This window comes from Scatophagus argus, chromosome 10 (assembly GCF_020382885.2).
Source record: "Scatophagus argus isolate fScaArg1 chromosome 10, fScaArg1.pri, whole genome shotgun sequence".
Lineage (NCBI taxonomy): Eukaryota > Metazoa > Chordata > Actinopteri > Scatophagidae > Scatophagus > Scatophagus argus.
Window position 1 is genome coordinate 18,546,996 of NC_058502.1, and position 9,935 is coordinate 18,556,930.

Here is a 9,935-nt window from a genome sequence, read left to right on the forward strand (position 1 = left end):
CTCTCCCCTTCCTACTCCCCCTCCGTTTTCTCTCTCTCGCTGTCTCTCTCTCTCTCTCTTGCCCTGGGTCATGGAACACATTGTTCCCTACTTCAGACTGTATGAGCTGCTGGCTAGCTCTGCCTTTTCATGCTGTTTTTTTTTGAGGAAGACTGCAGTTGTTTTTTCTCTGAAGGGGTATGTCAGTGCTAAACCACATGATTTCTCCCAATGACAAAGCCTCTTTATATAACCCAGCGACAAAGAAATGGGGATCTTATGCCGGGTGATGACAAGGCACATGGACAAAGATGACGATGCACAAAATCTCGAGCCTAACTGTGTTTTCACGGTTGTTTCTGGGGAAGAGTTGGCTCTGTGCTGACCATTTGTTAAAAGACAGCAACTAGCTGGTAAGCAGCTGATTGCATTTGTGAATATTTCAGCTTTGCTACAATGGTACAACTTGTTATTCAAGAAAACATTATAGCCCCACTGAGGTTATTAGCTTGTTGCTTGACTCTACAGGGCTCATAAAAACAACTGCCAAAAACTGTTAATTAATAAGAGCCTCTGTGGTTACTTTGCATAACACTAGATGCATACAAACCCACCACAGTGTGTATACTAATGTGTTAGCATGGAGCAAAATGTGGTATTGATCCAAAAGGGGCACAGAATATAATTAGGATAATTACGGTCTCTGTGTTACTGGTGGGGCTGCAGTCCTCTTGATGACATTCTTCTTCATTTTTACTGCACTTTCTTTCCTTACTGTCATTGCTGCTGTTATTATGACACTTCTTTTCTGTTGTTGGCATATTTATTTACCTTGGAGCCGTACTTAGCAGTCTAAAAAAAGAAGGTAATTACAGCAGTGTTTTTTTAAGCTAAATTTTTTCTTGTCATTTTAATTTTCAGTTTCCTATGTAGACAGATTTAACACTTTATAAAAATAATCATATGTTGTTTTCTTACACTCACGATCATCAGACTGTAGCACTGAAGCTTTTTACACCATGTTGTCTGTAAGTCACAATTGCAATCACTGTTCTATACAGGATACAGTTCACGTCATTCAACAGGGAACACGTCACATGCAGACAAAAGCTGCTGTCAGAGCAGTCGCCGTCTCAGTGCTCGTGAGGAAGCGCACGCCTGCTTACGCACCTGCATTTTTTTCTGTTCCACCTTTGATGTTCACTGCTTTTTTTCCTCCGCTCTTGCGCTTGTTTCCATCAGGTCCCGCCCTCCCTTCCCTCTACAGCAGCAGATGCTCACTCCCTTCCTGCCTTGATGCACGCTTTCACTCAGACCTATCCGCATACCACAGTTGACTGGGTGTGCATAGTCGGGCTTTATTTCTCCTTTCCCCTCATCTCATCTGCAGCAGCTCCTCTCAGGAATGTTAAAAGTGAAACATGACAGTTGCACATTCCTCTCCTCTGCCGTTCTCACTCATGCATTTGTGTGTGGGTTTGAGAGAGTGATACTGAGAGACACGTGGCTTTTGTAGGGACACTACAGAGGGATGATTGGAAGCTAGAGACAGTGCACTCCTGTAGAAACTACTGTGTGTGTGTGTGTGTGTGTGTGTGTGTGTTTGCACTTGTGCATTTCTACCCATCCCAGTTGCTGCTCTCAGACAGCAGCTCATATTCCCCTGACTCATGGGTGCCACAGGTGGTGCCTGGCTTCTGCTAACACAACCAGAGCCATACACTAGTAATTTACAACCCATTCAGAGATATCTGTGTGTGCCAACATCTGCTGCTTCGTGATGGCATTGCAAATAAATTCACTCATGCCATGTATTGAGTATTTATGATTTGGCTGCACAAAAAGTGGCTTTGGGCTCTCAGCTCTTGTTTCTTTGTCCTTTCTCAGTGTAAATCAGATCCCAAGTGCTCGATGACCCCTGTAGTAATGTGTGATGGGTGCACACTATTGAGTGGCTTTCTGTCCCTCCCAAAATTCCTTAATGGCTCTAACCTTGGATATGTTCTCTGCTCTCAGTGCTAAATAATTCAATAGTACAGAGTGACTATCTGAATTGCTCTTTCTGCTTTGCACAGACATCACCAAATTCTCTCTACCTGAACCAATTCTCAGGGAAGATCTGCAGTGGATTAAGATGATCAATTTTGCATGCTTCCTTTAGGAGTGGAGCACTCCTGACTATTTAATCTGCAGGCAGCAAGGCAGCCAGTGTAGAACCTTCTTATGGAGGCAGGAGAGGCAGAGGAGGACGTAAGAACAGGCCACAAGGTCATTTGCCTGTTTGGAGACAACGTTGTCTGAAACTATGAAGAGTTATGAGGACAGTCAGGGGCTTAGTTATAGGATTGTGACTTCTACCACATAGATGCTGTAGAATATATTGAAACATATATAAATTGTTGCCCAGAGGACAGAGTTTAAAGCAACACGATGTAGTATTTGACAGAAAATGTCTACTTTTTTTAGAATCCCTGTTTGTTCTTCTTTCTAGGATATGCTTTCCTGCTGTTCCAGGAAGAGACTTCTGTTCAGGCCTTGATCGACGCCTGCATTGAGGAGGATGGCAAGCTTTACCTGTGTGTGTCCAGCCCCACCATCAAAGACAAACCAGTAAGCAGCAGATATTTTGTGAAATAACATTTAGGCAGATTCACAGGTCTGCCTTATTCCCCTGTCTAATCATCTGTCCTAAAAGCCAGTTCTTTTTTTAAAAAACAAAATGTTTGCTTCAATTAATAAGAATTCAGTTACACTAACAATAGAAATACAGGTGATATAATACAATAAAAACAAGTACTATCTAAGAATGTACAGCCATTCTTGCAGCTCTGTGAGACTGTCCTTAAGCGCCATGCTATGAGTCAGCATGCTAACATGTTTGCAGTGGTAATGCCAGTTCAATTCATATCTGAAACCAGATCCTACACATGTGAGTGGCTGGTTTGTTTAGGTTTATAATTACCCATTGGTCAGGGGTTAGAAACTGACCCATGTACATATGTAGAACAGTCAGGACAACCAGCATGGATTGAGTACTGACAGTATCTAGTATTTTTATCAAGCTAACATTTATTAAATAGCACCAAAAAATTACAGTTTAGGCTGATGGAATGTCATTAGTGTTGCTGGTCAGTGCCAATTCAAAGTAAAGGACAAATTGAAATTTGACTATGATTGTGATAGATTAAAATGTCACCAAAGTCATAACGTCATCTGTGAACCATGAATGTGTGTAAAGATTTTGTTCCAATTAATTATGTCCATACTGATAAGATTGTGCTGAACTGAAGTGTATATTTTAATCCGTTGGTGGGACACACACAAATATCATGGATTGCTCTGAAAATTTGTACAGTTGGACATTCCTGTTCCAACTGTACAAATTTTCAGAGCATTCCATCCAACAGTTGTTGAGACATTTCAGTGTACAGAAATTATACCACACATTGACCACATTTTTCCTTCATTCTCACGTAGGTCCAGATCCGTCCCTGGAACCTGAGCGACAGTGACTTTGTCATGGACGGCTCCCAGCCACTGGACCCCCGAAAGACCATCTTTGTAGGGGGGGTACCACGGCCCCTGCGTGCAGGTAACTAATATGAATGGGATATCTTTTTTGTGATCCTACTAAAGCCTGTAAATTGGCTTCATAACATTGGCTGGCATGGAGCATATTGCCTAGAGGCTATAATGAAAGTTCTCCCTCTGAGAAAGCAATCCTCTACTTGGGTTTCCAGGAAGCAGGCCAAGTGGTCGTCATGTTAAGAATTCATGGTGTAATGGAAGGCTCAGTCTTTCTGTTCTTGGGATAAACATCACTGGCTTGTCTGCAATGTGACCCCTACTAATTATACCAGCAGTTTGAGACTGCAGCTCTGATGAATAGTGGAGTAGGGTAGATTTTTACATCAGATAATAAAAACGTCAATCACAAAAATCCAAATTAAATCTTTTACTTGTTTTTTAGAGTGAAGCCTTTCAATTTCAGGATAGAATAAATGTTCCCAAGAGGCCTGGCTGTAGCACTAATCATCTCTTTCCCTCTTTTCTTCACTTCTTCTCTACAGTGGAGCTGGCTATGATCATGGACCGGCTGTATGGAGGTGTTTGCTATGCCGGCATAGACACTGACCCAGAACTCAAATATCCAAAGGGAGCCGGCCGTGTGGCCTTCTCCAATCAGCAGAGCTACATTGCTGCCATCAGCGCTCGCTTCGTTCAGCTGCAGCACAATGACATCGACAAAAGGGTGAGCAAGTTCGTGCACTTCATTCACTATATACTTCCTCTCCACCCCAGCTGAGGTTTTTGCAGTCATTCCAATGGCAAGCTGCAGAGATGAACTCTGCCTGAGCCCTCTCCCATGTAGCAGAGCTTTCATTATAGCCGGGGGTTTCAGCCAACTGCATGGCCCAGCCGACAGTAACGGAAGGCCAGTCACTACACAGTCCCGACAGATGTTTTAAGTTGCAGACACTCAGGGTTTGTTTAATTATAGTAGCTCCCTATACATGTATATCCACTTGGGCTGCAGCCTGGTTATTTTAGGCACGTCGGCCAATTGCAGCGGGACAGATCGTGACCAAGAGAGACTGGTTGTCAGCCAGGAAACCAAGCCTCCACAGGGCGGGGCAGTCCAACCCACCTCGGCTATCACCATCAGTCTTATGTGAGGGTTTGGAGTGTCATTATTATGACTGGAACAGCATGGAATAAAATTATATTCAAATTAAGTGAAAGCAAATAACATTTGAGAAAGCAGACAGGGATTTTTTCATTTTGAGCTGTAAACATTTTTTTTTTAATTATAGCATAGGTCTTGACATCAAATTTAAGTTGACAAAAAGAATAAGGTAAAGAACCTGAATTATTGCAGAAAGTGGAGCACAGGCTTAGTTTGAGTTTACCCGAACAACCATGCCTCTTTTTGCCATTTTTCTTTCCAAATTTTCTCTTTTCTTGCCCCCCAGCTTCCACAATTTCATTAACTCTAAGTGGCTCTTGATGATAGGACATAGAAGCTTATTACCTCCTGGTCAGCATGTCTGCTGAGTTAATGCTGGGAGTTAATGGCAGTATTGCCATTTCTACCTGGCTGTCTCCTCGTTTGTCTCATGGATATTGCACTACAGTTGTTGCAGAGTTTTTAACTGAAGGGGACGATCTCCTACAGCTGAAGGATTTGATAACCTTTCATTTTGTGGCCACACTATAACAAGGTTAGCATCCACCCCTGCCTACTCGTGCACTGAGGCGTCTCCATGGTGACTGAGCTCTCATTTCTTGTCTCCTGCCTTCGTGGTCAAACTCATTTCAGTGCTGGATGGGAGGATACCTGCCTGAGTCAATCCCAGTTTTATTTTAGAAAATTGAGCAGAGATTGCCTTGCATGGGAGTTTGTGGAGAAATGCTTTGATGGAGCTGACACACCCGGATCAACATTGTATGTGTATAATAATCCACCTTTTCTCAAACTTAATTTTCTTATGCCAATGGGACTGCTGGTCTTAAGGAATCTCCCTAGTTCACCCCATTGTTTGGTGAAAACAAAGATTGTTGTAGGAGTGAATATGAGACTACAGTGCTGCAAGCCAGACTGCAATTCTACCATAACTACTCCTAGTTTTGAAGTCCAGCCTTTCACCCAGCGCCAGCAGCTGAGAGAGCTGCCTGCTGGACAGGACAGTGTCCATTCAGGGCAGAATCCATGTTTGTCTAATGAGATGACTAAGTATGCTTCAACTGAACATGTTTTCATGTGTGTCTGTGGATGAGAACAAACTAAATGTCACCTCTTGCTCTGCGTCTTCCTAGGTGGAGGTAAAGCCGTACGTCTTGGATGACCAGATGTGTGACGAGTGCCAGGGGGCACGCTGTGGGGGGAAGTTCGCCCCCTTCTTCTGTGCCAACGTCACCTGCCTGCAGTACTACTGCGAGTACTGCTGGGCAAGCATCCACTCGCGAGCTGGCCGAGAATTTCACAAGCCACTGGTGAAGGAGGGGGGCGATCGCCCTCGACACGTGTCCTTCCGCTGGAGCTGAGGGGGGTCACAAGTCAGCCCTGCCCCGGTGAACCCACACCTGACTCCTGAAAACCTCCTGCACCCCTCCTACCCTGGGACAGTGCTGCAACCCCCCTCCCTCCCCACACCTCCACCTGCTCCACCCTGCTCCCCACAAACACCTCATGAAAAAAAGCAAAAAGGATACCGTCAAATACACGGACTGTCTTCATACCACATGGCTCTGAACTCATTGTCTAGTGTTCCCCTCTGATGAAGCATTGCGGGGAAATGAAATGCGAAAGTTTAGCAGCTTAGAATTTGCACTTTGGCACAAAATCTCACTAAACACACACACATGCACACACAGGATGGTATGTTAGACGCCTGGCTACTTTCAGTTCCCCGTTCTGTTGACTGGGTGGTGTGGTACGTCCTGTTGGACACCCCCCACCCCCCTTTACTGAGACAGAGGTGGGACCATACAAATATTTAAAAAGTATATATTTTTGTTTTGTACCTATCTATACATATATAGATAATTTAAATTTTATGTAAAAGGAGCATGCACTTATTTTGAGAAGCTGTAGTTATATTGCCCCTAGTAAAAAAAAAAAAAATCATTACCAAAGGCAAATGAAATTAATGCATACAGAAAAGCTAAATAGGTGGCATAAGATGTAGCAAGATTTAACAACTATCCAGTAGTGTGGGCCCGTATCGCCCAAAGTAAAAATAACATGGCTATATTCGCTCTCAATTTTGACTCTGAAAATATTAATACCTCATATGCGCAATCGGATTAGTTTGCTTTCAATTTGTAGGTCTTTATTTTTATAATAACATTATTTTTTAGTGTTATGTAAATGTAATGCTGCAATAGCTTTGCTGCTAAATCCATGGTATGAACAGATACCATAAGTACTTTATTCAGGCTAGGGTGTAAAATAATAACAGATATAGAGGAATGACGAGCTATCATAGGGGGAAGGGGCGCCCCTAGAAAACGATGGCTACCTTTGTGGGGGTCAGGGTGGGTCGCCCCTAACTGCATGTTTATTTCAATCAGGTTGCTGCATGCAATAGACTTTTCAGTATCATGTCTACTATTCGATTCTGCCCATGTTTGCACAACACAAGTCAGACGTATGTTCGGCTCGCACGAAACTGGACAGAAACAGGGAAGACTGGTCAAAGGAATCATGGCGGCTCTGCGTCGCTGCTCAGGCTGATGGGCCACGCCACAGGGTGGGCGGAGCAGTCGGTTCCTGCACAAACAGGCAGTGAACACATCCAGATGACAGGAGAGGAAAAAAAATAACCTTAATAATCACAAGTCAAATTAAATGTAGGATTACCATTTAAAACTGTCTATGATAGGTGAAGTACTTTTTTGCAGTGATTGTTGATATAATTGTGCAATTTTTTATACCGTATGTAGTAAGGTCTGAGTATGCCTAGAACTGTGATTCGCTTTAACTGTCGTTAATGTCCGACATAGAAGTCCTGTGAAACTTCATAACTAGTGTATGCACACGTATATATGTTCTCTTGTACACACACTTGCACCAGTATACACAGAAGCCTCTCGACACACATGAACAAACACACACACATACGCACACACGGACGGCTGTCTTTTTTTGCGCACACAAACAGGCCTACAGACACAGAGTCTGATCTGAAGAGAAGACACAACAATGTGAGCTTAAACTGACAACTGAGGTCTTTGTTTATGATTTGTTCCACCCGTTGACAAAAGCGCACGTTTACGTCGCAGAATGCAACCAAAGAGGTCACGTGTTCGACTTTTAACAGACCGCCTAACACGCGGAGAGTACAGCCACCCGCCGTGGAGGCCACGCCGCTCACATGGCCTGCAGTGGTGCAGTTGATTAGAGGAGGAAGGAGGGCAGTTGGGAAGAAGAACTGTGTGTGTGGGGATAAAACCAAGCATTGAAGCTACTGGAGACTTGAGGTTGATAAACTGAGCTCTGCACATGCTCTCACTACATGGCTGGGGTGGGTGGGTGGGGGTGGGTGAGGGGAGGGAACTTTGCCAGAGGAAACAGATGTGCAAGCCGGGGTTACCATATTTATCCTGATTTTTTTTTTCCTGCAAAGCTTGAAGTAATGGACCTGCTAAAAATGGTGGACATAATATATATCTTTTAGTTTTTATCAAAAGGTTCTAGTGCGCAGTGCAAACACGATTGGGTGGGTGGGGACGGGGGGAAGGTGGTGTTTGTTAGTTAATGGATGCAAAGTCTTGGCTGCTGAAGACAGGCCAGCTCTGGTGGGGGGCAGGTTACACTGGTTTTAGCAGTTTTGTGGACAATCTGAACAGGATCCTACATCTTTGCAAGTTAATGTGTGTTGTCCCCCCCCCCCCCCCCTTCCCCTTTTTCTATTTTTTTGTTTTTTTGTCTGTGATTTGTGATTGTCCTGTGCTGGCACCCCGTAGTCCCCCTCCTTTTCCTTGTTTTAGTCGCAAACTGTTTTTTGCTTTAGTATAGACGTTTTTGTTGTCCAAGGAGAACTAATTGAAACTAAACAGAAGATACTTTTTTACTGAGAGAAAAAAAAAAATAAGAGGCTAACCATGAGTAATAAGTATCCCTATGAAAGTGAATTCTGGGTGTTTTTGTGACATTTCTTTCCCCACCCGGACAGGTTTTCTATGTTTGTTCCTTCTCTATGATAGATATTTGTTATGCACTACTCTTTGTATCTGAACAGTTTTCGACGGTCAGCAGTTCTTTTTGTTAAAAGACAAAAAAAGACGATAAAGCGTGCTTTCTGACTGACAAGATCTTTTGCAATACCTCAATTTTGAAATATATTAGGAGAGAAACTGATATTTTCTAAGTAAGTTTATTCAGATGAAAAAAATATATATTAATTTAATTCTTCGAGAGAAATGATTTAACAGATGGCTGATTTTTTTATTTTTATCATGCTTATTTGCTTTTATTTTAAGAATTTATTTTTTTGAAAAAGACAACAACTGAAGGAGCTAGAGCTTTATAACTAATATAATAATGTAGTTAGTCAAAGTACAGTCTACTTTATTAGAGTGGAAGTTAGGGTGAGTGTCCCACTGGTCGAAATTGGTCGAAACATCAGAGAAGAGCTCTTTAAGAAAAAACAAAACAAAACAGGTGCTCAGAGAGAAAACTGAACATATTTCCCACGTTTTTTGTATATTTATAATCAATCATTTACTATGCTGACCAGAGTTGTGAAAGAGAATCTTCTGTTCATTATTTTTTTAAGAGAAGTTTTTTATGTTTCCTAAAAGTATGTGCTCCCTTTTGTTTGTAAAAAAAAAATGGAAAAAAAAGCAAAGTGACCCTGATTTGTTGGCGTGACGTCGCTGGGAGAAAACTAAAAGGAGACTTGTGAGAGTCACTGAACAGCTGGAGGTAGAGGGACAAGAATGTTATTTTTAACACAAAACAGACACACGTGTTTTCACCTGTAACTTGACCGAAAGCCCCCGAGGTGCATCAATTGACTGGTGGCCTTCTATTCACGCAAGACTTGAATTAGTCCCATTTTTTAAGGCTAAGAACCTTGATTCTTTGTTGTAATGTGCAATACTGTTTGTACTGTTTGTAGAAAAGAAGAAAACAAGAAAAAGAGGCATAAATCTTTATTGCAGAATTATTTTCATTGCAAGCATTGTGATTCACTAAAATCATTTTCTACTGTGTATTTACCTACTCTACCTGCTAGTACCTTCCAGTAGTAATGTAGCCTTTGTACTGAGAAATTTTCATTATTTTTAGAAAGTTTTGCTAAAAAAGAAAACAATTTAAACATATTTACATATTTTCATTTTTATTTCGTATTTTTCTTTACAGACTTATTTCTCAACCATTAATAGTTATTTCTGGGGGAGACTTTCATATCTGGTCAATGTCATTAATATTATTTTGTATTTTTACT

General features: G+C 42.1%; 1 protein-coding gene across 9 annotated transcripts in view; it reads left to right on the plus strand.

Annotated features, from left to right (window-relative positions):
- Positions 1 to 8,004, plus strand: part of cpeb3 (cytoplasmic polyadenylation element binding protein 3) — a 35,966-nt gene extending 27,962 nt beyond the window's left edge. For all 9 annotated transcript variants that reach the window (XM_046401554.1, XM_046401555.1, XM_046401551.1 and 6 more), the window contains 4 exons: positions 2,471 to 2,589; positions 3,457 to 3,571; positions 4,050 to 4,231; positions 5,797 to 8,004. In XM_046401554.1, coding sequence (XP_046257510.1) covers positions 2,471 to 2,589; positions 3,457 to 3,571; positions 4,050 to 4,231; positions 5,797 to 6,024 — 644 coding nt within the window. In that variant the 3' untranslated portion in view covers positions 6,025 to 8,004. The remainder of the gene's footprint in view (positions 1 to 2,470; positions 2,590 to 3,456; positions 3,572 to 4,049; positions 4,232 to 5,796) is intronic.
- The last annotated feature ends 1,931 nt before the right edge of the window (positions 8,005 to 9,935 follow it).